Below are 15,654 nucleotides of genomic sequence, written 5' to 3'. Positions count from 1 at the left end.
ACAAGTATTTAAAAGGTATGCATATTTCATTGCAATCACACACGGGACGTTTTAAATCTATAGAGCTAGGTTTTATAAAGTGTATTGTATACGGGCAGTTGTCCTTAAAGAATGTTCATATGTGCATATGCATTCTTTTCCTATGAACTTTATGACCCGCGTGCACATCTTGAACACAAAGCAAAGGTTAAAGCGTAATAAATATCATATATGCATAACACGTGGGTGATCAGTTTCAAAATCATTAAAGGCTCTATAAAGGTGAAGATGCGTAATTATTTACCGATTTTTAATTTTTTTTTTCATATTTTATTTATAAAGGTTATCAAAAAACAATATATATATGCTATTGGACATTACAATAAAAAATAAGAAATACTTGTTTTGAGCTCAAAATAAAGTGTCCTCCAAGTCAATTGTGTTTATAAACAATCAGTTTATTTACATCGCTGTTAACTCGGAAAAGAGAAAGTGAAAGTGACTCAGGTCAACAAAAATATAACGATGATTTTTAACGTTTTGCAGTATCACCCACAAAGTAGGGCTTTTCTAAATGGTTAAAACGTTTGTAGTGATCTAATAAGTTACTTTCTGCTGGTTAAAAGTTGTTTAAAATAGAATTAAAATTGAATTTTCTTTCGGCTATTTTTAGCAAATGTCACCGCTCTGAGGCTACACATCACGTTAGTTGAAAAAATGTTAACATTTCTTCCATTATGAAACGGGTTTATCTTCCATAATTCTTGACAACGTTGTACCTAAGCTGTTTTATAAGCAGTTTTTATGCAAGAGTAACTGAAATCCGGTAAAATCAGACCAGTTGATATGCATAACAATTGGATTTGTCACCTTTATAGAGCCTTTAAGAAAATAACATAAGATACAAGCAATGAAATTCCTTTTAAAATTCCACTCGCAACCAGTTCAAAAAGCGAGTCACTGTTTCTAACAACTTCAGTCAAACTCTCATTGTCCGTTCATTTGTTTGACAACTATGATAATACTGACAATTGATCAATCTACCCCTTTTGCGATATTTCTTTAACGACATACAATGTTATTGCATATTTAGATCTAACTCAAACGCATGGCATTTTAGGTCAAGTACAATTAAATACGTCCACATATGTGATTGCTTAGTCAATACACGACAAACAAACATAATATAATACATCAATCAAACTGTATACATTAGTTATGAAATAAAAATTGCATCATTTTATATGCTATCTCATTTCGTTCATACAACTTAAAAGAAGGAGTAATTAAAACACACTACCATTGGTTGCAAATTTATTTAATGCGTCATTTTCTGTAGTATATATGTATACTAAGCTAGAAAAAAATGCATTAGTATAATTATAAAATGCAAATATATCTCCTGCAGTAACAGTCAGCAAGCCAAACAAAAGTATTATACAATAATAATAACTATATGTATTTAATTAACGCGTTAATAGACAAGTGTTTGTTTAGTTACGATTCAAAGGCAAACATCTTACAAAATACTTAGTATATATGTGTGGTGACCTAACATAAACTTTTTGACAATCTTTTGAAAGAAAACATATACAATAATTTGTTTTTTTGCGTCCAGACTATTGTTATATGAGTGCATTTTTCCTGCGTTTCTTATAGTTATTCAAATGATTCAAATGAATCATGTTTAAAGCACAGAAGTGTCAAAGAATTACTTTTACACTCGTAAACTTATAATATGCATCAGTATAATTATGAAATGCAAATATATCTCCTTCAGTAACATTCAGAATGTCAAACAAACATATCAGACAGCAAAAAAAAGGCGTACCTATTAAAAATAAAAACATAGTACAATTTAGTTTGCATTTATTGTATTATGTTTAATATCATTGTTATAAAATAATAATAACTATATGCATTTAATTAACGCGTTAAAAGATACGTGTTTGTTTAGTTAAGATTTAAAGGCAAACACATTGCAAAAGTCTTATTACATATGTGTGGTAAACTAACATAAACATTTTGACCAATGCAATCTATGGACAGAAAACATATTAAAATATTGGCTATTTGCGTTTAGACTCTTGTTATATGCATTTTTCCTTCGTATGTTATAGCTATTCAAATGATTCATATTTAAAGCGAAACGTGTCAAAGGCATACTTACTTTTACACTCGTAAACATAGACCTTAACATTGTGTTCCTGTGTTTGTTACTACTAAAACAAACACATCTGCAACTTATGTAACATGTAAATCAATGTTCTTTTGTTAAAAAATGCATAAACGCCTACGTATACAGATCTACATTGCTTACTAAATGTAAGAACAAACTTTACACTTGTACAAGAATAGTTGAGTGTATGCATATCTCAATGAAATGAGAAAAAAAGCACGTTAAACTAAACACATACATCAGTAAACAATACAAATACAATAAAGTACATTATTAATAAAAGCTTAGACATTAAAAAATACAAAGAAAATATAACGCTGGTTATATTACGGAAATACATCAAAACAACAAAATAAATCTTATTTTTAAACAGTAAAATAAAACAATTAAACAGGAATTGGTGCTGTTGATTTTTTTTAATAATCATTTACTTAATCTTGACATAAACACGTTGTACATTCTTAAGAAGATCAGAGAAGGTTTGATGGACTTCTATTTTTTTTATTGTGAGCGTTGTTAATCTGTTACCGACTGCATTAGCTCTCCATGATACACCGCCTAGTATTTTTATTCATTACATTATTGCGTTAGGATAAACCACAAATATATACAATTATTGTATGCGTATAAACCCTAACGAGGAGCTTGTTAATAGTAGATAACTAATGTTTTAGAACCTAAATGAAAATTAAACATTGTATTTATAGTTTTTCAAAGACAAATATGAAGAACTTTAAGAAAGATCTGTTGAAATGTTTCATGAATGAACAAAGAACTGCACTGTAAATTTGCTGAAATGTGCTGATCATGAAACATGATGAATTTTGTCGTAACTGCTTTTAGTATAAAACAATCCAACACTACACATATAAGTAATTTGTATGAACCTATCTAAAGTCATACATTATCGTGTTTAATTAACTGTCCATGCTACATCATATAGAAATAATACATAATGCAAATACATAGATTAACGCACGTTATAAATACATGATAAAATTTAATGTTTTCATCGGATCTTGAAAACTAAAAACCAAAGAAAATTGAAACTCAAATTCAATATCAAGTTGGTATCCGTAGGAATACCGTTATACCACAGTTAAACAAAACTTCATCTATTTTGTTACAAAATCATTTTTGTATGAAATATATATACACAAATATAAGTTCAATCAACGAAACATTGATCCACGAAGGTTAAGACACACATTAACACATTATATGAAATGGTAATAGTTTAATTAGTTGTTAGTTTCATTATAAGCAATTCTTTTCATCAGTCGCTTCATGTAACTACCTGCTTATCACACCACACTGTTTTAAATAAAAATACATTAGAATATAAACTAAACATCTTATTAAACAACAATATAACATTCAAAAAGACTCCCCTTTACAAATCATACAGTATGAAAATACAGATGTATGTTATTACGCATAACAAACATTGGTTTGCATTAAATATATATGTTCATTGAAATTGTTATATGAATAACATTAACATTTTAAATTAATAACACGCAATTGCATTTGCAATTTAATTGCGCATGTGTCTAAATATACTTTTATTTTTATCTGCTAAAAATGAAAAATAATGATATATAGTGTATGGTATATTGAACATAAAGTTATATACATTTCAAAAGGAGTACATGGACGTAGACACAATTTAAAGTTATGTCGAAAATAATAAGGAGAGACACATTTAAAAGTGTGTGCATCAGTCGTAATTTTATTGTGACAAATTTTCTCGGTGCATTCAATCATGTCCCAGTTTCTAAATGCCCCAAACAGGTTAAACAGTAGATGTTAGTGTTATGATTTTGTGATTAAGTATTGGGAGCATATTCAACGGTGTTCGTGCTATCAAAATGATGATAGTGTTGTTAAACAAACTTATTGTACAAGCCTTTGGATACATAACTATTATTGCAATAATATATGTCCCTAGATACAACGATCAAAGGACGAACACAAATTAACAAGCTTATACAATATTCACATTTATGCAAATACAGAAATTTTAAACATATCATAAGAGGCACATCATTTATGATGCAACAATACAATGCAAGGCAAACAATATCGTTAGCGTTTAAAAAAGAGTTAAAACATAGTAAAACTTCTTATCACTACTATTGTGTAACACAAAAAAAATCATACTTTTAAAAAGAAATCAATACCAACCACATTCATCGAACACACACATTCTTCCAATACCAACAATATACAACTGCACTGAGAAATATACAACAATATAAAGGTATACAATACAGGTATATATTTGTTCGCAAACATACATTTGGCCACGTAATAGTACGAAAAAGTAGAATATACACCATAACCTCAGATTCAGACAATACTGAATTTGCACTGTCGATATCAATGCAATATACGTATAGACTGACAAATGTGCCTGTATTAACGTGATTTGTCTTATCATCAAACTATTCCTTAGCAAACAATTATACCGAAGTTATTGCTGTTCGTTTTCACCATTCTCTAAATTCATTTACATTCACACCGAATATTAACGACATGTGCAAATATTTAATACATTGAAAACCAAAACTTATCAATACAACTAGAGTAAAAAAAGCAAGCATGTATATACACTGCAAATACGCCGACCTACGTAATGGAATACACACTTGTTCACGAAATGCTCCAGTGTTCGTAGTTGAAGATGTAATACATAGTTCGGGCTTAGTTATGTGCAACATATATATATATAAAACAATCAAAATTGCCCGGTGATTATAGTATACATACTCCGTAGAGCAGAAATACACCTTATTCCTGCAGACCATTAGTGTTAGAACTCTTTGTCTCACAAGCTGGTCTCAATCGACTTCACGCGTCATGTATCGTGTTTACATTACGGCTCCGTTTTTTCATCCGCCTTATGTCTGCTGTCAGCCTGAAGTCAAACAAAATATATTGACCATATAATATACATTTTTTTTTTACTATGAACACTCAGTTACACTTCTGAGGCAGCGTTTTTTGTAATTATTATAATGTTTTTCTTTCTATTTATCTATTAATATTTCAGAATTCGGTTTGAGTAGAAACATATGCATCGAAATCATTTAACTATTAGGCTAATACAATTGTATTCCGGTTTGCTGCATGAGGAAATAACAGTTAGCGAATAAATAAAAGTTTGTTTCGCATATTTCTTTTATCTCTTAAGAAAGTATGATCGTCGAGACTGGTCGATCGCGAATAATACATTACACATGGAAAATGTCGTACATTTTTAACATATATATGGCATGCAGGATTAAAGCATACGTCACGAAAATTCACTTCATTGATTTGTAGACGAAGAAAAATATGAAAACTATGAAATAAATCGTGATAAGTTTTGATTATTTTGTCACTCCACAGATAATGCTCCATGGCTATATAAAAATTTGATATAATGAAGGTATTGATACTTCGTTAGTTAAGTACAAATTGTCTCTTAGGTTCGACCCTTAAATGACGTCCGATACATATAAGCAATCACACTAATGATGACGTCAACGTATCCAACACAATCGCGGCGTTATACATACTAAACACTCTTGGGACCGCACAACAGTTTAAATTCCACATAAATATAATGTAATACTCATACATGAAAATTGTCAATGGCCATGAATAAATGATTAGACATCATTAGAACGTTCATCTTCAGTGGTAACCTCTAACAGATAAAGCTTCAAAATAGGCCTCGTGGTAATCGCACGGAAGGTCTTCACTTGAGCTAATGTGTAAGATTGTTTCTACCGGCGATAAATTTACTTCCACGACCAGTTACTATTGACTGCATTGTAACAATCCGGCAGGAAATCAGACGTTAAGTTGTTTTGAGTTCTTAAGTAGTGGGGTTGCACTTTCTTGAGTATTGGGGTAGGCTGTCTTTGTCTGGAGTGGTCAAGCGAATATGTGAGTTGTGATGACGGGACTGTAATTAATGGTTGCTTATGGGGGTTCGGATACGTCCTCATTTTCAATGATATCTATTCGCGCTTGATTGGGCTTTTCTGGTTTCCGGCTTAATGGTCAAATAGTACTCTCGACTCTTCGTGGATAACGTTAAAGATTTTCAGTAACGGCTCAAGGTCGGCCTTCTAAGGGAAAGCTGCAGTGTTTTTGTTGTCGGGGCATTGTAATTTGCGCCTGCTGGTACGTCTTCAGTCGGTGATGTGGACACAAACTCCATTACTTCCATGCCCGTTTTTTTCGCTTACCCAGCGTAAGTTTATATTATATATTGAAAATAAGGCATGCTGTTCAAAGTGTTGCACGGAACTAGTAGCTCGATAGGTGTCTGCATTGTAGCATGTGTAATGCGATGTGATTGATTAATTTTCTGTTGCATCTGGCGTAAAAAGCATCAACAAGTGGCGTTTGTTAGCGCTAATCCACAATTGTACGCACGACGGCATCCTGTAGTTGTGATTGCAGTAGGGAAACTGTGAAATTGTAGTTCAAATACATGGTTGATTCAGATGAATTCTAACAACTGCCTTTTATAAATATCTTCGTCAAACGAAGGAATCATTTATGTTCGAAGATTGTTTGGATTAAATACCGTTACTTGGGTTACATGTGTTGACCGTAAACACGTTTACGTTTACCTGCGTTCCAACAGCAGTTCCCTGACATAACACTGGTTAAGCTACTCTGATTGCAAGATACCAGTAGTTTATGGTAAAAGTGTTGTTTCTGCTCTTGTAACGGCGGAGTGGTAAGTTTGGATGGACGCTGCTTGTCCCGGAAAGCTGAACATGTTCTCAGTTTAATGTTCATATCAATTGATGGTTGATTCGTCACCAGCATCCCTTTTTGTAATGCATCAGTCACTTTTAATGAAAGAGTCTACTCCTTGGTCGATTCGTATATCTTCAGTTTCGTAGCATACGCTTCGAGGATGTTAGAAATCTATCAATGGCGACTCACACATGGCATCTTCAATATTTTGTAAGTGACGCTTAAGTACTCCTCGGTGGCCATCTCGATTCGGATGTAATTTCTCAAGATTCATTTTAATGATCTGGTAACGGCATTAAATAATTGATGAACGTATTCTTCGGTAATGTAATACAACACTTCTCTTAGGTAAGATGCTTTAATAATGTGTGATTAAGTTTAACACAAAAAATAATCATGACGTCAATGTATGCACTATTTTGAAAAAACAACGTTTCGTTCAATAGCTGTATTTTTGTAATCATAAAGTCTTATACGTTATTAAGTCCAATTAAGCCGTATGTCGAAAACGGAATCATATTATTAATAAAACAAACAATAACTGTAAACTCTAAAAAAAATCATGACACGCTTACTTTATCAGCGGTGAACATTTTGTTTTTCAAACATGAAGTTATTATCGATTGTGAAAGTTTTATAGAAACATTTGAAAATGTTCGCATATATATACAAATGTCAAACCTTCCTCTTTGTTTAATTAATTGTTAATATAATTAAAGTATTATATATTGCCAACTATTGTATAAACATGCATGACGTGTAAGCACGATATTTCAGTTGGCTAAAGCACATTCTTCTGTCCTTACTTCGTTTGGCTCCTTAAAAGATAGTTCGACTGACACTTTGTGTTAAAATGCGTTTTGACATTTCGCTCATATGGCAACTCGTTGTGAATTTTGAAATATGTTATATTTATTAAATACAAAGGTGTAATAATAGCGCTTTTCATTTTTGTTTTATAACATTCTATACCGCATTTGGTAGCTATGCCTACGGTAACACCGCTATGTTTTTTTTCCGAACATGGTTTTCGTCTAAACGGAACCACTTGGATTTGCTAAAGAAAAAACACAAGGTTTGTTTAATTGCTTTATCAAAAAGAACTAGTAACGCGTCTTGTTGAAAATTAAACAATACCATCTTCCTATGCAGGTTGTTGATACTCTCCTTCATTTCTTTGAGCTGATCCAGACTGAAACGTGTAAGGATATCCCGTTAGTGAGCGTCTATGCAACACAATAAAGAAATTTACAATATGTATGTAATATTTAATTAGATGGCATGTGCTACAGGAATACTTAATCATACCCAAACAATATATAGACTTGTTTAACAGGTTTATGTTTCTTTAGAACATAATAACGATTGTAATTAGTTTCTTTCGAACAAGTTAATAAACAATAATTTAGGAAGATTCTATTATCGTTTCAACATTCGGTAAATGGTTTTAAAAAATTACCTTACTCAACCATAAACGATGCCTAAATATACGATGTAAAATGTAAAATAGTGATGAAAGATATAATAGTTAACTAATGTTCACATCACATAATTATAACCGTACATAAATGAACAGAAAATGCATACGTACACATGCCGTCTAAACTCATCCTCCCTATCAGCCTGCAATATCAGTTTATAATACTACGGTTAAGAAACAAGTATTGCAATAGAGTAGCGTGGTAGTAAAGGCAAACATTATTCGTATAATAAAAGGTTGGTTTCGAAAAAAATACATTGAAAACAAATATAATTTAAAACCCCTCGTCCTTTTTTGACTGCCAGTATTTGCAATACATGTTAAATGCGGGGTGCACATGTGTTAAAAACCGGAGCTGTGTTACAATCACCTCATGGACAAACGCGATTAAACTTCTCTCGTTATTTAAAATATATTTTAACAAATCAATGAAAAAACGGGTGTTCTACAGCGCGCCATTTCAATATGTAGGAATGCTATTTAAAATTATCAATTGTACAGCATACTTAAAGTCGAGTTATATTTGATATATAACTAAGGAAAACATATATTTCAAATTGAAACTTAGTAAGACGTAATTTACTGAATGCATTGTTTTTGTATTCACTATACAAATGCACAGTAGTAGGCAATTTACCCTTAATTACATGCCTTAAACAACAACATTACAATTTATTGGTCAGTTGTTCTGCGTTGTTTGTATACGCGTTTGAACCAGTTGAAATATTTATTAACGACGATATTCGTCTTGCAAGCTGTTAAATACCGCGACTCCAGCTTTCATGATATGTTTATGTTCAGTGTTAAGTTGTATGTCTTGGGCTGTATTGTACAATTGATCAGTTTCTTGATAAAAAACTAGCGGATGTAAACAAGAATAACTTGCATGGTAATATTTTATGGAGAATCATTATTCATATATCAATCATAATGCAAGTAAAAAACATATGTCAACAAATACAATATACCACTATATTGACAATCTGATCAAAGAAGACTAATACCATCATAGTATTGTTTCCGTAATTAAACGATCGCGACCGAGCCATCTTTACGTAAGCAATGTGTTATCTGATAAGGTGACATAATTTCTGCTACGCATTTATAACAGCAACAACACAATTATACTGACCAAAGTCATTGAAATCACTTGATCGCAAGCCAGTAACCGCGAGTAGCATACCGGTCCGTCTTCTGTACGATATTAACATTCACTGGGTATTCATCACGAACTATGTGCTCGCGAGCATACGACATACACAATGCTGAGTTACCAGATCCGGATTCCTTCTCTTTGTTTTTCAATCTCGTTTTAAAATATTTAATAATTATTAACTCAATTTATATTGCTTAGAGTTACAAAGTAAAAGTGTGTTATTTCTGCATCGCTTCATACAATTGCATTTCACGGCGTAAAAATAAGAAAGATTCACTATTGTGCATACATAAGTATATGTATTCCAAATTGTATAAATGAAAGAACGTTCTTAAAGGGTTACTTATAGGCATACATTGGTGTATTCTCTTTCGAAATATAAACGTAATTGATTTCTTCGAAAGGTGACCTTGTCGGATGTTTAAACGCTTACCACAACCCAGCAAACATCCGACGTTGAATAGACGTCGAATATTGGTTGAATTTCGGTCGCGACATCGGCAACCAAAATACAACATTGATTTAACGTTAGAATGGCGACGGTTGAACAACGTCGGGAAAAGACGTATATACAGCGTTGTATTTTGGTCATTAAATAACTTTGTTGAAGAAATGTCTACCCAGCTAGCACGTAACGTTCAAATAACGTTACGCGGAAGTTCTGTTCAGGTTATGATCACACAGAACGTTCCCAGAACGTTATCAGAACGTTGTAACAAAAAACAAACTATCAGTATTCGTAACTTATTTTAGTGTTAGTAAATATATGTTACGAAAGACACATTTGAACAGTATATTTTAACGATCCTAGGATGTATTGGTGGACTTTAAAAGTGTAACAATCCTGTAACGTTCTAAGAACGTTTTTTTTTCGGAACGTTATCGGGAAAATAAATGTCCACGTTACATTCCTAACGTTTGCAGAACGTCATAAGAACGTATAAAAATCACACAATATTAAAAAAAAAAAAAAAAAAAAAATGTGCAAAACAATAAAATAGATAAAACACCTCTCCTATAAAAATATCAAGCTGATGCATAAAGTATAACAGTAAATTTATTGATACTTCTCAAAATAATTTGTCAATATATTGGGAATACAATGATAATCGAACTAGTTTTTAATATGCAGTATACTATTACTACAAGGGTAACATAATATGCACCAGTAATGAACAATTAAGCACATCAAAATTGATGCAATTGTTATTAATTTAAACGTTTTGCGTAGTGCCTAAACGTCCCTTGTCTTAACGTATGTAGACATATACACGAAATCAGACGTTTAAGTTTCGATAGTTAATACGTTATTGCACTCATCAAAATATTCAAACGCTCAAGTACATATATACATACTTTTGACATACACAGAGCTTTTCGTTTTAGCAGGACCATTCGCTGTTTTAACAACATAACAGTATTTCGTTTATATCACTCAAATTGTTCGTGTGTAAGCTGCTTACCCAGTTTAAGTGTACATACGCAGAAGGTTTAATCAGTGAGTAAAAAAAGGACGACGTCCATGCCGAGACAAGTATCTTTTGCTGTTGTATTCCGTTTATTACTTGTGTGTATTGTTAAAATGTCGCTTTATTAGCATTAAATCTTATTTATATCCGCTCTATACCTCGACTTTACTCGCTGTGAATTTTCTTAGCGGGTCAAAAAAGTACAGCTTCCGCTAAGAAAATTCTTAGCGAGCAAAGTCGAGATAAAGAGCGAAAATTAATATTTATAGTTTTATGATGAAACGAAATACTTTGATAAATAATCTAGGAATTGTGAACGCAAAAATTTTCATTGACAGTTTTATTCCTTGACACTAGAATACAGATAACGACTTATTAAATGGTTGTCAACGTTTTGCTTAATAGAGCCATCTATCAATTTCGGGTATAAAACAATATTTTCGTCTTGCAAGGGAAGTCAAGCGGAACGATTTCTATTTGTAAGAATGGAAAGCTCATAAAATGCATGTTTGAATAGGTTTTACATTTGTTTAGAAGATAGGTTAATTAAAAAAACGCAGAAGATCTTTACCGAATAAGCATCGAGGAACGTATGAAGTCGTATTCTCCTAGCTTGCAATTCCGTTAGTCATATATGATCAGCATCTTGATCAAACTCGATATTTAATGCGCCTTTTGATTAATCAGTCTTCTTTTGTTCGTTGTTCACTGTTATAATTATTCATTTTTTCGTAATCAACTAATAAACAAAACTCACCAAAAGCGACATATTGAAGATATCCGAACTACATGTTTCCTAAGCAAAATATTAACGTCTGACATTTATTATGAAATGCTACCTTCATAGATACATATCATCTTTCAGCAAAAGATGCATTGGGCGACATATATACACTCAAAATTCTCAATAAATACTTACAACCTAAGGTGTAAGATAATGCAAGAAAACAATTGATAAAGTTTGTGAATTTTACAAATTTCATGTGCACGATACGAAATTTTGTTTAGGAATAAATTGCGAAAACGTTATTCAAAATCACCATACATATATAAGTAAACAACATAATTAATTATCATATTAAGTGTCGAATCCTAAATAAATACACGATTAATTCGTAAAGCTCGAAATTTAAATGCGTCGAAAATGCATACTTTTGAAGCATTACCGACACGACCTGAAAAATGCGTTACGCGTCGCCAAAGACGAAACGTATACAATCAATGCAAAGACGATATCGTTTGCGTCTATTAGGCGACCAGCCTATCCGACATAACGTGAGTATTACATTCAAAAGCGTTTTGAAAACAGTATTATTTTGAGACGCATTTTTAAAGTTTCTATATAATGCGTTTTAATAGCACATACATTTGATCAATTTATGTTAATGATCACCCCTAAAGTGACCGTTAATTTGTCAGAATTGTTATTTCGTCTGTCTGAATATAATACACAATACATTCTTAAATGGAGCTATTTCCATTCCTTGGGTTTAAAGAATTGTAATTTTGCCAAAATGCGAACATTCCCTTTTGAAGGGCATACATGTTTGTCGGAATCACACCGTCGTGACAGGAATCAATGACGTTATTACTTTTGACAGATGTATACTTCGAACTCGTTGATGCTCTGTTTCACATGATGAGTTAATTTTGAAACATAAAAACAAGTAAACAGTAAAAACAATTACAACTTACGATACTAAAAACAGCTTTTTTCGAATCATCAAGCAGTAAATTAACATTTTTAATCCTGGGTATTTGAAGGTTACATGCCAGAAAAAGAAAACATACCTTCGTCTCCAAACCATCAACTTTCTTATTCAGGGCTTCGATACCTTTCAGACTGAAAATGTAAAGAATTAAAATGTACACAGACACTAAATCATGTAAGGCTTTAAAGGGACTTGTTTTATATATAACTCAATACTTTGGCTTTAACCATTAATCTTTGTTATACAAATGTAAAAATAGAAAATAAATATTACACAATATTTACAAAAATATATAGTTATTTTAAAACGACCGAAAACCAGCCGGTACATTTCACTTGACACGCAAATTCGTCGGTGCGACAGACATAATGTGAATACAACATACATCAAAATAAATAATGCGCTAACGTGGTGTAAAAGATATACGCATAGTTATTCAAACTATGTATGGGTCTTCATAAACACTTATCTCTAATTAAAATCTAAAGAGTACTAAAATATTGTATAGAAGAAACCAACTTTATAATGCGAACGCCATGATATTTGAATGTATTCTACTTAATTCTATATCAACATGTCTTCATAAACATCAAACACCATGTGAACTATGAAATCTCAACCCTGCATGATCCTTAATAATAAATTGAAAAAATTACTAAACTAATTAATATATGATACATATTGTACTATAATTTATTGGACATGTTTATTTATGTTAAATCGAGGTTTTCCATATTACGTTGATCACTTCAAACATGAGTGCATTATTACTTGCCAAGTACATCAAGTTATTTGTAGTGTTTGCGTGATGTCTAAACAAATATTTGCTCTGTTAAATCATATTTAATAACATATTATTCACACGCAAACCATACGAACAATCCTTAATAACGATACACCCACAATTGTACGTATTTAACCCTGCATTAACCCCATCAAACTAAGCAATAAGTTCCTACGTACGCTTGATTTCTGAATCCCTCCTCATTCACAGCCTGTAAAGATATCATACTAACCATATTAAGGTTTTGAATCAATACTAAGTGTGTATGTACTATGATTACAAATGTTGAAGGAGACATGAACATCGACTATTTATATAAGGCACTATATTTGCTACATGTTCTATATACGTATTACCACATTCTAGACTGATTGCCTTGCTCTTTATACAATTCATTGTGTCTTTGAAAACATGCACATGGCGTTCATTCCCCTCCCCCGATAAGAATTTGAACATTTGCTGGTCCTGTTAGTGATAACATGTACATATGCTTAAGTAAAGACTTTACCGCAGTTACCATGCACCAAGTTCATGTGCAATGTAAGAGCAATATTATTTTTGTTTTATAGCGCTTATCCATTCTATTTCACAAATTGATTTCCAAATTAGTATCTTTCCAATATGAAAACGAATATATAATCAAATATACAATTATAAATGAGGACACTTTGCAATAGTTTAATAAAGTACTTAAATATTAAAATACGCATTGCCGGTCCGTTTAGCGCATCTCATTAATGTGTATACAATATTTTAATGTACTTACATTTTTTGTCAAATGATCACGCCTGAAATGGAAGTAAAATATATTAAAACACAATAAAATCGAGTTTATACTTTTATCAGATATTAATGCAAGCTCGATATTTTTGTTGTTACTGACTAAAAACTCTACATCTTAAATGTTCATATCAATCATTCAGCAAAACATCTAAGTAATATTTGGCTCCAGAAACAAACATCTAAATTATGGAATCGTATCGATGACATCATTACGGCGAAGATTGTCTTTAAAATTCACACTACTCACAATTTCGAGAACATTAATAAACAATCATCATTTTTGCCGGGGATATCACGGCGCTGGATGGCGTTATAACATAAACATTTTGCTATGTGAGTGAATATTATAAAGCCTGGTCGATCCGAATATTCGTATCTAACGTTTTTTTATCTGTGACTTTATAACACACGCATGAGAGATAATCCAGAAATAAGTAGGTTTTCTTAATCGTACTTTTGCTTTTAAGATTATAATATTTAGGTTAGTATCCTTTGCATTACACTTTCGTAAACTAAAATAACTTTCATTCCGTTTAAGATTTGTGGGTTTCCATACTTCTAACTACCACATTTCTTTCATATAAAATATCGTATCATTTCAAAATGCCTCAATTAAAACTACCTAACAAACACGTCATTTGCGTTTGTTTTAACTTGTTAACTACTTAACGTGTATCAATAATAATACGTTTTTTTTAATTTAAAAACTTAAATTATTTTCATATATTTGACGTTCATTATCTGATGCCGTCTGCAAAAAAGATTTTATATATTTTTTTTTTTTCAAATGAATACGCCGTTTTGGCTCTGCACCGTTTACGCTTCCTTCGGTTTTTGATTCAAGATCGTAGACGTTGGTATAAGAAAGTTATTGAAGGAAAACCGTCTTAAAATCTGTTGTCTACTTACGTGACGGTCAAGAAATTGGATGTAGAAATATCATTTATTATCTTATAATACACAGTATTGACGCACTTGTACATTACAATATAACTATAAACACGATAATTTCATTTCCCCGATGCCGTTTCATCTCTGATAACTTTTTCATTGCAAGAAAATTAGTTTAACTACCCTTTTTGGAACTGACTGCCTTTAAAGCAAATTTTGGGATCTTTCTTCCAACGTTGTTAGACAAATTTACATGAAATAACTGTCGTGAATGAATTGCGCATTGGTGCACATGTTCTGGAGAACATTTTCTCTTGAAAGAAAGAGTAATCATGATTTTTATGTATTGTCATATTATTATATATGTGCTCACATACTTAACGTTCACATTTTGCGTAATTTAAGGCATTTGACGGTATTATTTAAACAATGTAGTTCTTACAAATTATTCTAAGAC

At 31.7% G+C, this 15,654-nt stretch overlaps 1 protein-coding gene across 1 annotated transcript; it reads right to left on the bottom strand.

Annotated features, from left to right (window-relative positions):
- Positions 1-1,367: 1,367 nt before the first annotated feature.
- On the bottom strand, positions 1,368-13,851 carry LOC127859426 (uncharacterized). The gene is made up of 5 exons (XM_052396793.1): positions 13,703-13,851; positions 12,819-12,870; positions 8,514-8,545; positions 8,060-8,114; positions 1,368-5,078 (listed from the first exon to the last, which is right to left on the bottom strand). The coding sequence occupies exons 1-5, from the start codon at positions 13,825-13,827 to the stop codon at positions 5,037-5,039; spliced, it is 306 nt and encodes a 101-aa protein (XP_052252753.1). The 5' UTR covers positions 13,828-13,851; the 3' UTR covers positions 1,368-5,036.
- Between the last annotated feature and the right edge of the window lie 1,803 nt (positions 13,852-15,654).

Source organism: Dreissena polymorpha, chromosome 15, assembly GCF_020536995.1.
Source record: "Dreissena polymorpha isolate Duluth1 chromosome 15, UMN_Dpol_1.0, whole genome shotgun sequence".
Classification (NCBI taxonomy): Eukaryota; Metazoa; Mollusca; class Bivalvia; order Myida; family Dreissenidae; genus Dreissena; species Dreissena polymorpha.
This window is presented reverse-complemented; position numbering and strand designations above follow the sequence as displayed.

Excerpts from the sequence above, each read along its gene's own strand:
- LOC127859426 (XM_052396793.1), bottom strand. The coding sequence starts at position 13,827 with ATGTTCATGTCTCCTTCAACATTTGTAATCATAGTACATACACACTTA. Across the intron at positions 8,115-8,513 it reads GATGAGTTTAGACGGCATGT|TCTGGATCAGCTCAAAGAAA; the intron begins GTACGTATGCAT and ends TACACGTTTCAG. Across the intron at positions 5,079-8,059 it reads ACAACCTGCATAGGAAGATG|GCTGACAGCAGACATAAGGC; the intron begins GTATTGTTTAAT and ends GTTTGACTTCAG.